Source organism: Colius striatus, chromosome 3 (genome assembly GCF_028858725.1).
Source record: "Colius striatus isolate bColStr4 chromosome 3, bColStr4.1.hap1, whole genome shotgun sequence".
In the NCBI taxonomy this organism is placed as follows: Eukaryota; Metazoa; Chordata; class Aves; order Coliiformes; family Coliidae; genus Colius; species Colius striatus.
Window position 1 is genome coordinate 11,916,594 of NC_084761.1, and position 15,674 is coordinate 11,932,267.

A 15,674-nucleotide genomic window follows, 5' to 3' on the forward strand; every position below is an offset into this window, starting at 1 on the left:
TAAGAAAATATTTGATGTTAAAATATGAAAACGTGTGCTGGGCTGCCCAGCTTAAATATATACTCAACTTTTTTTCCTCTCTTTCCTCCCTTCCACATGCATTTCATTTCTGAAACCCAAAACAACTTCCATGTGCTATGAGTGCCTTCATTGGTGCAGGAGGATTAAGGTTAGATGGCAACTGGAACTGCACACTCAAGCAAGAATATGTCCTCCTTGACCCATCAGTAGGATGCTCAGAGCTCATTAAGTATGTTTTTTTCTTCACAAATTGCCAATAAATCCAAGCTAAAATAATTACATACTTTTTTTTTATTTATTTCAAGTTTCCCATAGCTGACTTTCTCAGTTCCCCAGTGTCTTGCCCAGGGGTGATGGAGCTGGCGGGCTGAGCTCCCATGAGTTGCAGACCCTTAACAGCTTGAGCTTACAAAGCTGCCAGAGTACAGCTTCAACACAGGCTGCCAAGCAGGCAACCTCTGAGGTGCAGACCTCAGCAGAGCATACTGGAAAGCAATTAATTCCCCTGCCTATATCATTTCGAAATCTAAGGTCTTTTCTTAATTGAAACAAAGCCAATTCTAAAATAATCTTAAATCTGCTATGAAAAGTGCAGTTCTCCACCCAGTCTTACTGGTGCCCAGTCAGACAGTCTCAACCTTCATCCTATGTGTCTAATTAAAATTAATTCATGCAGCATTAAAAAGGTATTTAAAAATAAGAAGTCATCTTTTTTTTCTTCTTTTAGGAGAATATTATTAGGGAACTACTTCAAAACTAACTGAAAAACAAGAGCAAAACTAAAAATCATCCTCATATTGGTAATCAGGTTTGATTTCTACCATTTTTTACACAGTCCTTCTCCTTGCTATCACTCCTATTTGGCATGCCTCTCAGTTTAAAATAATTACTGTGGGAAGACAGAAAAGGCTTGAGTATCTCTGCTCCTCAAGTCACCTCCTCCAACTGAAAGAGAGTAAAAGGAAATAATTTTGAAGTAATTTAGTGCATTCCAGAAAAGCTACTGTCTCGCTTTGGCTAAGCAATCATTTGTAACGGAAAGGGTTGGTAGCTGTCAGAACGCCTTGCCTGATGCTCTAACGACTGTAAAACACAGAGAATGAGGAGGAATTGCAGGTGCATGGCCGCAAAACAGGCACATCCATGAATCTGGAGTTTTACTTTGTCCAAGGAGAGTTGCTATGAAGTCTGACTGACCTTTCAAAACACTAGTGAAGGATTTGCTGAGCTGCAGACAAGCAGAAAGGCAAGTACTTTGCAGCCATGGACTCCTAACATAGAGAGAATTTAAGCCCAGGCAAATTCTTCGTCAAAAACTGATAGGCAAAAAAAGGCTTGTGGGCCTCTACATAGGTTTGGGAGCCTATAAAAGGCTACAGTCAGCTGGAGACAAATATGTGTGTGTACCTGTTCAAGCCCGTTAAGTGTTAAGAGCTTTCCCAAAGGCTGTTGTCACCTGGTGAAATCTGCCACCAGACAGTGCCTGACCCAGCACCATTTTTAATTTTAGACGAATCTGGTGAGATATTTCATTCATGTGTCTAAACCTAAGTATGAACCTGCTTCTTCAAAGTTACTTAGATGCTTAAAGATTAACATGGATTAAGTATCTTGATGAATGTAAAACATGATAGCTTGAGATGTGAAACAAAGATGACATCCACAGTTCTCATTCCATCACCATGCTCCATTTTTGTTACTTTTTGACTCTGAGACCAGGAAAGCGACTCAGACTTGTAGACGCACAAAGTAAACAGGACGCTCAGTGACGCTCTAACGTGCTCTGCACAAGCTCATAAGAGCATGGCTTCACTTATAGCCAATTTTATTTCTTAGGAAGCAATTTTTTTTTTCTCTTTCTGCTCTTATTCCCTTCATCCTCCACCTTTCCTAAATCTCCTGTGTTTAGGAAAGCTTGCCTGAGCAGGCTGAAAAATTCACCTAGTTTTTACTTTACCTGTTCCAAGAAAGCTGTCACCTCTCATAACACTACCTGTGGCTGACTATGGCAATAAAGAGGTCCAATATGAGATGATTTTCATCCATCTCTCTCCAGCACTGATATCAGAGGAGTGGTAGGAGCAGAAGCTGCCCAAGGCAATTCAGAACTGCAGTCACACAGGAAGGGCACCCCATGCTCCCACCATTGCATTGTTATCAGCATCTCGGGTAGCTCAAGCATGTTCCCACATGCTTTAAGAATATTTCTGACCACTGAGCAGGTACCTCCTGACTGCTTGGCAAGCTTTAAAAGATATAGAAGTGTTTGTCTTATTACTCTTTATCAAATCGCTTACTTAATGTGCTTTTTTTTGCAGGTTTTCCTCCACAGGATTTTCCTTCCAATTCATAACCTCTCTCCAACTTATCTTAAAGGAATGAGTTATACTTAACATAATCACCCATACTTACAAAAATGAATTCAATTGTTTTGTCCACGTTCTGGTGGAAATTATTAATTGAAAAAATTTATGTGACACAATGTAAATAGTGGGAGAGACTACAGTTGCAGAAGAAAAAACTGATGCTCAGATTTTAGTGGTCAAATACCTTTGGTTCTGAGACTCTTTATGATAAATAAACAAATTGTATTTTACTAACAGTGAATGAATTTATACTTTACTACACACTTTCTTTTCAGTGCTTGTTCACAGCAAACGTGTAATACGTTCACACAAATGCCTTTATTTTCCTGACCGGGTCTGTGTGCAATACTGCTTAATATCACCAGGTGGAGCTATGCGGTTAATCTCATTTTGCTTTATTTCATTACACACTGAAAAAAGTTCTGGTTTTGGGTGGTACCTTAAGACATGCAGCAACAGCCTAGCTCCATAAAACCACTGCTAATGCACAGAAATCCAAGATAGTAAATTCAGTATGTGCCAAACAGTGGTTCTTGTACTTGCACAGGGCAATAGGAGGGACCAGGAGAGAGCTCAGGTGCAGAAGGTATGAGCAAAGACCACCTGCCTCAGCCAGCAGAGCCACTGCTCTGAAATATGCTGCGTGCAAAATGGCTTCAGTGAAGTACTTGGTAATGCCTAAACATATCCTGCGGGTTTCTGCTGCCTCCCCTTTATTTGTTCCATTTTCTTCATCAGTTCTACTCTTCATTATATTTTTTTTTTCTGCTGAACAACAGTCTAGCTTAGCCTGGCAAAACAACTCCACCTTTGATCACATAATCATGGCACTAAACAGCCTGCCACTAATTAAAGTTCTACAACCTCAGCATAGCTGAAAATACAAGGCTCTGCCTGTAGCTTTTTGGCAATTAACTTTTTTAGATAAGGTAAGGACTGGAGAGAAAAGATGGGTTCCCTGTTTTCTCTGTCTTCTTTAGTTCTCAAGTAAACAGGACCTAATTACAGCTATTAAAATAGTGCCACAGTTTCTTAGCTAACATCTATTCCTCAGCTCTATAAAAGCCAATTAATGTCCCTAAGCAAAAGGTTTTCCTCACCCAATCCACCAACAAAAAGTTCTATACAGTCTCAGGGAAATGTAAAACAAATTTTAAAGTCTCGGGTATCTAAACTGTTTCCAACTCTCTTCTGTGCTCAAAGTATCTGTTAATGAAATCAGAGAAGACATCATCTTTCATCAGTATATGAAAGCTGACTTCCAGACTTCAGAATATATAAACTTAGCCCAACTCCTAGCAATTGTTAGCATCTTAAGACAAGCAGATCCTGCCAGTATTAAGGTACCAGAAAAAAATATCTGTTAAAGTTCCACTACAATTATTTTCAGAGTATATTTTTTTTATATTGTACTTGATACAAATAAGCTGCAAACTTAAAAAGACATTAGGCTTTTTTTTTTTTTTCTAAGCTTGGTACTCCTTCAGCTGAAAGTGACAACTGTAGATTCAAATATCAAACCTCAGTCTCTATAACTTTATTCATAAGTATATATTTGTGTTCTCACTTTACAGCCTTCTCAGGCCGTGTCTATAATGCAAAACAAAGAACAGCCATTTTCATTTAATAGTACAGATGGAGAATGAAGGCAATGGGTCTAACTCTGATGTCAGCAGAAGGTGAAAAGCATTTATGATCTGGTGTGAGCTTGCATAAAATAATAAATCTTGCTTTTCTGAGTTGCTTTTGTGAGATATAGTCAAGAATTAGAAAAATTGAATAAACTTTTTTTTAAATATATTCACCTTTGAGGTATCTCCAGTACATTGATATGGATCAAGCTTTACATGTTTTCCATAAATTCCTTTTTTAACCACTTTAAAAATATCCTACACTTCATTTCTAAACTGCCCACATGATTTTTTGACAGATAAACTGTTATTCTACTGCTCTCTTCAGTGGAATGTGATGACTATTTAACGAATTTGGAAAATAAGCCCAAAATACCACACTTTGGTGGAAAAATGCATGACTTTGTTTAGAAAATCGTGCTTAAATCCAAAGTTTTTCACTCTTCTGCCTGAACAGGACCAAAATTAAAGGAGTTAACAGGAAATATGCCATCTAAATTCACAATTCCATTAAAACTTTTCAAAGTACTCACACAGACAAGAGTCCTCTAAAAACAGGATAAAACTTACTGGAATGATTTTTCTATATTTACAAGCCTCCCTTCAACCATTATTATGCAACAAAACAAGACAAAATACTATCCTTCAGCAGAAAATCCACCACAGTACAATTAATCTCAAGAAAGTCCTTAGAGATGGCTGGGCAACTAAGCCAAACTGCTGTAGGAACAAAAAATACAGTTGTGGAAACATCCAGAAGCATCCTAAAGCCTTTAGACACAGGGGGCTCAGCTCCCAGGCTGCCCTATGCAGTCAGCGGCATTACTTCCTTCCATACTAAGCATGACATTCACCAAATTTGATGCTTTGAGACTGGTCATTTCTAAATCATCTCCTCTCTAGAGTAGTTATATCCATCAGTTTCTGTGTTTATATCCTGATCAATATCCTGCTACAGGTATCTGCTGTTCTTTGAGAAATGAGATTATGTGAAAGAATATATGTAGGAATTGCTTTCCTGTCTCAGTTCTGTTTAACATGTTTAGATCAATAAAGCCAAAAGCTTTACTCAAGTGAACCCACTAGCTATGCAGAGAACATTCTAAAATACTACAGCATACTTTAACTTCTTTTTTTGCAAAAATGGTGTTTATCCTTTTTGAAGTCCAAAACTGTACACACTAAGATGGATAAAAATTTGTAACACCATAAAGGAAATTCAACTGATTTCACTCCCTTGAAATGGGTCTTGGCTCTCAGAAGTTTAGAATATGCAGAACTAGGAGATTTTTTTTTTTTAATTAACAAGCATTACAATTAAAACTACCCAATTTGGCATATACTTGCCCACAGAAAAATATCACCTGAGATGCTTCTATCACCTGTAATATATCAGCTCTATGTATTATTCACTAGTTATTATTCTTCTTTTTTGTTATTCACTAATTCTTATCCTTAGAAAATTCTGCCTCTAGAAGCAAATAAAACTCCTACCATAAACCTATAAACTTTAAATGTTTCCTTCAAAAAGAGCAAACAATCCTCCTCTTAAACTAATTATAGGAATAAAGTCTGGAAGACTGAGGACTTGTATTATCAACAACTTGCATCCCTGTGCTCCCATTTCTTTCTGAAGGAATCCCATCTCTCAGGAAAAGTTGAGTTCACACAACACAGTCTTCCTACAAAAGACATCCATAGGCTTTAAGAATTTGTCTGGGAATGTTTTTAAAAGTTTCCCCCTTTTTTGAAGGCAGTCACAGTATATGAAGTCTCTCAAGATGTGCATCTCTTGCAGGAAGATCCTGGGATAAGCAATGCAGATGGACAAAAGCAGTAAAATTAAACGGCAAACTGTTCAATGATTTTCAGAACTTGCTGGTTCCACAGTTTTGTTAAGGGAAAACCCCATCACCTGACACTGAAATAAACAAGGAACAGCATCTTTTGCTCTTGCAGGCAGGCCCTTTCCATAGATTAAAGTTCAGGACACCATGTATCATAACACAAAATATACTACTAATTCTGTGGGCCATTTTTAACAAGTGAAGTTTTATAAGAAATTATAATCTTGATGTTATATACAAAAAATTCTATACAGTAGCCAACATTATAGTAGACATCAGCAAATAAAAGAGTTGGGGTTTTCCTTCTAACAGCCTAGGTTTTAACAGTAGCCTGATAATTTAAAAGGAAAAATATACCAAACTATTTGAAACTTTTTAAACAATCTTTTTTTTCCCTTTGAAAATGGAAAATTATAAATCACCTGAAAATCACTGACCTTTTCTAATTTTTCAAAGTGTTCTCTGAGGAACTTCATGGGTCGGTCTGGCTTTGCTATGCAAAGGTTTACAATGCACTCTTTTAAAATCTGTTGGATGTTGTGCTTCTGAACATAGAGTTCACATCCCTTCAGGCTCTCATCTTCTTCCACACTGCAGGAAGAAGAAGAAGCAGCAGCCATCTTCAGGCTTGTAAACAGAAAACAGACCTAGGTGAGAAAATGGTGCAAGAAAGAGATAAGAGACAGTTCCCAAATCCTTTGTCAGAGAGATGTGAAGGAGCAAAAGACATTTTAACATTGCCTGTTGCCTATTCAAGAGCTATTGATTACAAATGTGTTAATGTTCTAGGGTTGTATGTGGAAATTATGAACTGTGTCATCTTTGTGTAATCAACATACTAGCAAATACAAAAAGAGCATTTTCATTCCTAGACAATGGTCCAGCTTTGGAAATAAGGGTGCAATTAATCATACAAGGCCATGAGTTTCAAAAGCAGCTATTAAATGACAGCATAAAGCTTTGCTTTTTTTATTCCCCTAGGGACTCCCTCCCCTTCACCAGAAACTCAGATTTCCACAACAGAAAGAATTCTTGTAAATTTCAATATGTCCCTCATTCTGAGCGAGGGACCCTTCCCGGTCACGGAGGAGATGGGGAGAAAGGGCCAAACCAATAGGAAGCTTGGTGACTGAGGGGAAAACAACCCCAAACCTCTCTTTATTTCCCCCAGCGAGCTTAAGACCGCTCCATTAGAAACCAAAAACCGCGAGGGCAGCTTTATGCCGGCCTCTCAGCCGTCTCCGCCCGGGACGCTGGAGGCCCGGGGGCGGTAGAGGCCGAGCGGGGCGGCGGGAAGCGGGCCCCGGGACAGGCTCTGCGGGGCGGGAGGGCACCGAGGAGGCGTCTCCGGACCCGGCCAGGCGTCCCCCGCAGCGCCCGAGGCAGCGCATCCCCCGGGCCCAGGCTGCCGGATCGGCCCTTCCCTGCCCCCGCGCCGCGCTCCCGCCCGGCAAGCCTCGGCCAGCGCTGCTGGGGAGCGCCGCGAGGGAGCAGGGAGCCGCCGGAGGACGGAGAGGGCCGGTAAATACCTGCGTGGCTGGAACCGGCTGAGCGGCGGCGGCTCCTCTCTCCTTCCCCGGCGGTAGCGGCTGCGGAAGGGGCTCCCCTGCCGGTATCCGCACTGCAGCCGCCGCCGCCTCCTGCTCTCGCTGCCCGCCCGCCCGGGGCCGCGGGACGCCGCGGGGACTCTTTCCCCCCGCACCCCGCCGCTCCCGCACAAAGGCTCCGGCCCCGCCGCCGCTCGCCCGCAGGAAGTCCCGCCGCCGTCACTCATCGGCGGGCGCGGCCTCCCCGCCGCCTCCGCGGGAGAGGCGGCACGGCCCCGCATCGCACTGCTCAGCACCGCACCGCACGGCCTGCCTGCACCGTGCCGCCACGCTGCAGGGACAGTGGCCTGGCCATGATGCATGTGCCCTGTCACAAAGGGTGGCCTGGGCAGGAAAGATGGACTGTCCGTGATGGACAACCTAGCCATGAAGGACAACAGCCTGGTGACAAAGGATGGGCTGACCATGAAGGACAATAGCCTGGCTATGAAGGATGAGCTGGCCACAAAGGACTGGCTGGGCATGAAGGATGATGACCTGGTCATGATGGACAAGCTGGCTACAAAGGACAACAGCCTGGCCACAAAGGATGGGCTGTCAAGGCAGGAGCACGGCAGCCCCACCACTCTCCGCAGCACATGAGTCTCCGGGCCTGTTGCACTCCACAGCTCTGGAAGAGCAGCTCACTATCTTGAAGCTTTTACTTAAAATTAAAGCCATTGCACCCAGGAGCACTTCCCTGCAAAGCCCATGAAGAGTGTGGCTGCAGCTGGGACTCAGGTCACCTTTGGTGGGCCAGGTGCCAGCACACACTGTCAGGAATAGTCCATTGCACATTAATATTTCTGCTGTTGCAGAATCTGTGGCTCACACAGAATAAAAGTGAATAAGGTTATCAGTTAAGCTAGGAGCAGTGTAACAAGAGAATAAACTCCTTGCTGGTAAATTCAAGGATGCTTTAAAAGGATAATTTTAATTTGTTCTGTAGTTTATTGCACTTTTAAGATGATTAGTCAAGAAAAAGAACATGACAACCCTTCTGGAAGAGCACACGAAATGTTACATTGTGTCAAGTCCATGTAAGTACAACAGGAAGATAATATATACACACATTAACTACTACAAATAAACACTGAAAGTTACTTAAGGCTGTTATGGATACCAGTGACTGCCACTGAAGCATTGATCCCTCCGGAGAAATAAAACAGATGGGAAAAGTGATACAAATACTCTGTTAGATGTAACAGCTTCCCCAGAGCAACACCCTCATCTGCAGCAGATCCTGTGCTATGCTGTGCAGTGGCATGTAGTGCTGTGCCGTGACGTGCAGTATAGTGCTGTGCAGTGCCATGCCGTGCTGTGTAGTGTAGCGCCGTGCCATGCAGTGCTGTGCCGTGGCGGTGCGGCACGGAGGCTCTGGCCCGACCGCTTTGCATTCCCCCTCAGTCTTTCCACCATCTACGACAAACCGTGCGTTTCTTTCAGGTTGACACCTCTTTTTGCCCGTGTCTTTTCACCGCCCCGCCTGCTCGGCGCTCAGCCGTGCGGCCTGGGATGCGGCCTCGGCGCGGCGGTGGCAGCGGGAGAGAGCCCGGCCGCCGTAACGCGCTCGCCCGCCGTCGTGAAAACCTCGCGCGTCCTTAGCGACGCCGTCGCACTCGCGTGGCGACGGCGGAGCATGGCGGCGGCCGAGGCGGCCGAGGTAGCGCAGGCCTTGAGCCGGCCCCTCAACTGCCTGCAGGAGCCCGACTGCGGCCGGGCGGCGCGGCTGCGGGCGCTGGAGGCTATCCGCGCCGAGGTGCAGGAGCGGCCGCTCTCGGGTGCCGTGGTGCAGGAGGTCTTCAGGGCGCAGCTAGTGCGGCCGCTGGCGCGCTGCCTGGCGGGGGACGCGGCGGAGCGATGCCGAGAGCTCGCCCTCCAGCTCCTCTGCCACGGGGTCCGCCACGGCGACCGGCCCGCTGAGGCGCTGCCCGTCCTCCTGCCGGCCCTGGTCCAGCGCCTCTGCCCTCCGCAGGGCTTTGAGCCCGGCGAGGAGCTGCGCCTGGGCCTCGTCCAGCTCCTGAGCCTCCTGCTGCAGCGCTGCGGGGCTTCCATGTCCCCCTACCTCGGCGATGTTATCCGCATCCTCCAGACCACTCTCCTAGACCACTATGCCGAGATCAGGCGAGAAAGTTGCAGGTGCGCCGTGGCCTGCGCCCAGGCCATGCCAGGTGGGGCCCGGGGCTGGGCCTGGGAGGCAGCGGCGGCCCGATGTGGGCCTGCAGGCTCCCGGGGGAGCGGCGGGTGATGGGCGCCTGCAGGCTCCCGGGAGGAGCCGCGGGGGATGTGAGCCTGCAGGCTCCTGGGGGGACGGGGCCTGAGGTAGGGACCAGCAGGAAGTTACAGGGATACAGCCAGGATAGATGAGAAGTCACACACGCCCGCAGAAGTGCACTTTGGAGGGCCTTCTTGGAGGAGAAGCATGCCAGTGATGGATGCTGGGGTGGGGGAGTGTCTGTGAGTTAGTGTTCAGCTGCAACTTAGTACAAAATTGAGTCTGCATGACACATAAATGCAGCAATATGAATCAAGCTGCTGTTTGTAGCATTACAGAAACGTTGTTCAAGATCTGCCACCCACACAGAGGAAGTCATGTTTAAAGTTTCTGTCTCTCTGCCCTAGCAGAGCACTTCCATATGCAGTCAGAATCCCTGATAAAACCTCTATCTCTTTGCCCTAACAGAGCACTTCCATATGCAGTCAGAATCGCTGATAAAACCCTTAATGCAAACAATTTCACACCAACACTACAGAGTTCGTGTTGATGTAATTCAAGCTACTGGAACAGTGATACAGTTTGGAAATGCAAAGTCTCTGGATGATGTTCTGTCTCATCTGGCCCAGAGGTTGTTTGATGAGATTCCCAAGGTGTGCTTTTCTTCTTTCTTTTTGTCCTTGGAGTTATTTTAATTCTGTTTAAGATTTGGGTTTTTTGGTGTTTCTTCCCCTCACCCCCATTTTCATCTTTCATTCATTCAGTTGGGATATGTAAATATGCCACTTGTCAATTGCAAGCTGTCCAAAACCAGGGTTGATGACCTATTTAGCTGCTGTCTAATTCTGCAGGCTGTTGAGGCTTGTGGGCACATTTTTATTTTAATGAGTGTCTTCAATTCTGTTTTAGATTCTTCTGTCAAATCTCTTCACAACTTCATACTGTGGCCTTTTCACATGCTTAACAAGCACTTATAGTATTGGTCTCTTCATATAAGATGCAATTGAGGCAGTAGTTTTAAAATATGCAACTTAATCATAACTAAAATGTTTTGAGTGGGTGTATCCACATTATTTAACTACTTAGGCTTCCTCTGTAGTGGACAGAGAAAATTGTCCTCTGGAGGTGTGCTTGGGAAGCCTCAAATTCCAGAGAAATGTACATTACTTATGTTCTCAGAGATACGATTGACCACAAGGATTCATAGTTTTTGGAGTTAGATCTGTATCTTCCTGTCAGAGATATGCTTTTGTGCTGAAAATAGTCTAAGACTAACTAAGCCAGAACACAAGAGGGAGCATGATACCTTGCGTGTTAATTCAGATGCTTGCTACAACTGAGAAAATCCTGGGTCCTTGTAGTTTTTTTCTGAGACTGTTTATGCACTTTACCAAACCTTAAATATCAAAAGCAAATATGATTTTATTTTTTGTCTGATATTTTTGTGACATATTTGAAATAGTCCTTTTGTGTCCGTGTAGGTTCGGCACGCTGTAACAACTGTCATTGGAGAGTGGTTGTTGCACCTGCGAGATAGATACTCATATTTTCACAAGTTGATCCCTTTGTTACTTGGCAGCTTTACTGATGAAATGCCTGAGAATACGTAAGCAGAACACTTTCTTTTTCTATTTTTTCCCCCTAAATTGTTGTAGTACATTTAAGTGTTTCTGTGTTCACCAATATGTTGCTTAGGGAGAAAAAAACCCCACAACTACTTTTGGTTGGTTGATTTTTTTCTTAAACCCTGAACGATAACATTATCTTCAGTAAGTTTCGTTACACACTCCTTTCATGCTACATTCAAGTCAGTATGAGAGAGATAAAGACAGAGGTAGACAAAGAATTATTCTTTGGAAGAGGAGACCACTGCCCACTGAGTACAAAAGAAATCTAAATTCTCAAGTTAGTGCACCTGGATTAAGTGGCAGCAATGCCTCCCTTCCTTGCAGATGAATTTAAAGAGTCAGGTTTTCCAGAAGTCTCATTTTAAAACCTTTTTCTTTTGGGGGCTTAATGGTATCAAACTCTTATGTCTAGGAAACTGGCTTGGACTTATTGGGAAAAGATAGGCTTGCAGTGGGAGAAGGAAAATGACGAGGATCTGAAGGATAAGGTGGATTTTAGTGTTTCACCCTCTCATTATCCAAAAGAAGGTAAGTGTTGCACTCAAAATGGTTTTTTTTTTCATCCTGATGATGCAGTAATGACAACAGAGCAGGATGTGTAATATTCATTGCAAGATGGAGTATTAGTTAACACGTAGACGTATATATAGATGTAGCATATGTATATATAAAGTTATTTATGCTAACTTTAGATTTTCAAAACTATTTCTTCAAGAACCATATTCAGTTTTTCCATTAATCCCAAAATGCTTTTTGGAGAAAGAGTAAATGAAAATACCTGTGCTGTACAAGAGGTAAAGCAGTGATGCAGAAGCAGCAGAACGTTCTACCTTAGTCAGCAACCAAGTGGAGAATGGGCACAGAGATGACTGGAAGGGAAGGTGGGATGGAAGTACCTGTGAGCCAGATCCTTTAATAATGAGAACTAGATGCAGCATTAATGATCCACAGAATTGGTGTGGAAGAAAAATTTTCAGTGAAATGATTTCAGACTTCTTTGTCAGAAACTGGGATGCTAAGTAAAATCTACCAGCGTAGAAGAAGAACATGAGAAAAGAAATAATTATTTCCTTTTGTTACACGCAAAACCCCAAGCTATGCAGCATGGGTAGATTGCTTTTTAGTACCATATGGTTTATAGAGAACTTTAAAACATTATGTTTGCAGTAGCTTGAAGCTTGTTTCCTGTCTCAGGTTCATAAAGTTAATGTTTAAAATTATGTGTACAAGTGTTGACGGGATAGAGGCTTTAAATGGGTCATTTATTGATTTCTATACTCATATTTAACAGAACAAAAACTCTTCTGGTGTGAAGGAACAGGCTTATGCTTGACTTGTCCCTACATGACAGTCAGAGCACAGAATACCCAGCAGCAAAATCCTTTCCATGACAGTGGGTTCCGGAGTCCTTTCTTCTTTGAAATTACCCTTTTTTTTCCTTTAAAGTTGTTTTACTCTGTAATGCTTGAATGAAAGGGGAAGCACTTCATAATGGTGACTGGTTTGACAGAACTATTTGGCTTTGAAGACAAGCAAGTTAATCTGTTATCCTTTCTAATGTTTTTTTCTTTCTTCATTATTTTATATATAATACTACCTCAAGGGTCTGTAAAAGGTAAAGAATGTTTTTACTTGCAATGGTGATGACAGAAACGTATTCTCTTCTTTACAGTCAGAGAAATTTTAACATACATAAACTGATGAAATTGAGTGTCTAAGCTACAGTCACTTCTTTCTCAATGACCATGATATAGTGAAGGTCATCAAAGGCTTCATATGCTGGTGTTTGAAACAGAGGTTACTATTTATATTGCTAATACTGTTGCCTTGTGCAATTTTTCTCCAGGTGTATGTTGGGATTTGTGTGTGTGTGTGTTGTTTTGGTTTTGTGGTTGTGTGTTTTTTTTTTTAAAAGGGACATCTATCAATTATTTCATAGTTAAATGATATGTACTTTCTGAAATAATCTTCTTAGCACAATCAATATGCTTCATGAATTTGGGCAATATTCCAGCCCTTCATTTAATTAACTTTATGCGTCTTGCTTGGTAGAATGATGCAGTTAAGGCTTGAGTGTGACATATGTAGACACACGTGTATATGTACATAAGATATGTATGTAACTAAGGAATATTTTCAGTAAATGATCTGATAATCTTGGACTTGAATACCAAGTTAGTGATGTTTTGATTATATGATTTCCCACTGCTCATTTTTTCTTCCAATTTGTATATGTTATTAACAGTCATGCTTTCTGAGACAGAAGAACGAAAGGATGTTTTCCTATTTACTCTTACAGATACGAAAATGTATCAGAGATTCTACAATACTTTCGTTTCAAGTAATAATTTGTGGTGTCCTACCACAGACTGTATATGGAGGAGCTGTTATTATATGTGTCCTTCCTCTCTTGTTTTCCCTTCACAGACATTTGTCTTTTTTTTATAAGATATGATGTATTTTAACACTTTGCCATTTCCTCTGGCTTATTTGATGTACTGGAATATCTTTTTACAACTGTGAGTTTATAGTGTGGTCACTTAACTATCTTTGTCCAACTGTCAAGCTAATGGACCTGACATATGAGCCTGCCCTGTGCTTTGATCTCACAATGACAGATACTGCAGGTCAGAGGAAGAATAGTTAGACCTCATACCTGGCGTCATCCAACCACCTGAATGGCTTTCCTTTGAGCAACAGCAGTCGTTGCCTTAGGATACAGGTGCAGACAGTTTATAGCAGGGAAGTGTTTGACAGGAGTAGCTACAGGGATAAATGCCTGCATTTGAACATCTGAAATGAAGGAACTACTGATAAAGAATGGTCCAAATTCTTTAAACAAAATTTTACCTCAGGTCGAACAGAATGCCAGTCTATATTTGCTGTCTCAAGTTGATTTCTTTATTTGACCTTTTCCTATTCGTTGTCAGTTTTCATAATCCAAAATGTTATCCTCCATTGACAAAAGCAGCAGCAATTCATGTCCTGATGCTTGAATTTTTTTTGTTTGTTTGTTTGTTTTTTCCCATTCTAGGTATTTTGTAGGTATTTCTATAAGCCTTTGGTACTCTTCAGACTATTTACTTTAGTCCATTTTCCTTTTAGCATTTGTAGTTACACAGGCCAATGTGAGAAAATAACCTGAAACAGTTAATTCATTTCCATTCTGAGCATTTACAGGGAAATTCTATAGCAGAAATAAAACAATGTGCTTGCACATTCAATGGCTTTTGACACCTCATAACAAGTTCTGTTTCTTTCTTAAAACAGGATGTGAATATTGTGAGTGGCAATTATAAAATGGTGCTTCTCAGAGAACAATTTTTCAGATGCTGCTTGAATAAGCATGTAGAATGTAAAGGAAAGTACAATTTGACTATAGAAGAAAACACTATTAAACCTTTTTGCAGTTCTTTGGAATGCGCTGTCATAGCTTTACGTATAAAGTACGAAACTGGAGGTTTATAGTTGCTTGTAATATTGATCAAATTGCTTCTCTGAGTCTCCGTGATTTATAAGTTAGGTAAGATATAAATTTGATGATTACCAAAAGAGGACAGTAGCATTTGTTGGGGAAGGTGAGTTTGCTAGTTCTATCTGCATATTTTATTGAGGGAGGGAATATGTATTTGTAACACTTTGGCTTTTTGCTAAAAAGGAAAAGATAACAACAAAGGCCCACTTTCCACAAAACCTTTACAAATTAAATTCCATTTAAAAAAAATGCCCCAAACTCCTGTATAATCTTTCATACCATTCTGAAATGTGTTATTTAATGTAAAAATTGAGATTGAAGAGGCAAATCAATGAGATGCTTTTCCTGAAAAGGCCTTGGAAAAGAGATCATATAATAGCTGTGGTTTTTAACATACTGTCAGTTTGGTTGGACTAGTTTATTACACAGCACTTGTACAAATCATCGTACCTTTTCCTTTCCCTTTAGAGGGCATGATTGACATTGTCTGATTACTACAGTTCATACCCCTGGTACTATTTGTAACTTTTATGTTTGTTTCTCCCTCTGAGTTATCTTCAACTCAGTGATACTACGACATTTGCATGCACAAGTCTTTCCATTTTCTTCTTATGTGTTTCAGTTTGGTTTTTTGGGCATTTTTTAGTGAGATTCATGTTGCTATTAAAATTAAAAGAAAATTATTAAGCTTTGTTTTCCAAAGTGGATAATGTCTCATATTCATTTAAGTTCTCTTTCCATTATGTAAACATTTTAAAACACATAATGTAAATCACCATCATGTAGTACGTGCATATATTTTCAGAGGTGTGTCAAGCTTAAATTCTACACCGTATATTAAAGAAATACAACTTATGCAGATAAATTCCTCAGGAGCATTTGATATATTTTGGTGTCTGCTGAAG

At 41.8% G+C, this 15,674-nt stretch overlaps 2 protein-coding genes across 2 annotated transcripts in view; one reads left to right on the forward strand and one right to left on the reverse strand.

The window, feature by feature from the left end:
* The window catches only part of PRKAR1B (protein kinase cAMP-dependent type I regulatory subunit beta), a 101,719-nt gene extending 94,092 nt beyond the window's left edge, over positions 1-7,627 (reverse strand). The window contains exons 1-2 of the mRNA XM_061994390.1: positions 7,395-7,627; positions 6,303-6,512 (exon numbers count right to left, since the gene is read on the reverse strand). Of these exons, the coding sequence (XP_061850374.1) occupies positions 6,303-6,485 (183 nt within the window). The 5' untranslated portion in view covers positions 6,486-6,512; positions 7,395-7,627. The remainder of the gene's footprint in view (positions 1-6,302; positions 6,513-7,394) is intronic.
* Positions 7,628-9,083: 1,456 nt separating this feature from the next.
* Positions 9,084-15,674, forward strand: part of DNAAF5 (dynein axonemal assembly factor 5) — a 31,085-nt gene continuing 24,494 nt past the window's right edge. Inside the window, exons 1-4 of the mRNA XM_061994389.1 lie at positions 9,084-9,622; positions 10,135-10,319; positions 11,148-11,272; positions 11,707-11,822. Coding sequence (XP_061850373.1) covers positions 9,091-9,622; positions 10,135-10,319; positions 11,148-11,272; positions 11,707-11,822 — 958 coding nt within the window. The 5' untranslated portion in view covers positions 9,084-9,090. The remainder of the gene's footprint in view (positions 9,623-10,134; positions 10,320-11,147; positions 11,273-11,706; positions 11,823-15,674) is intronic.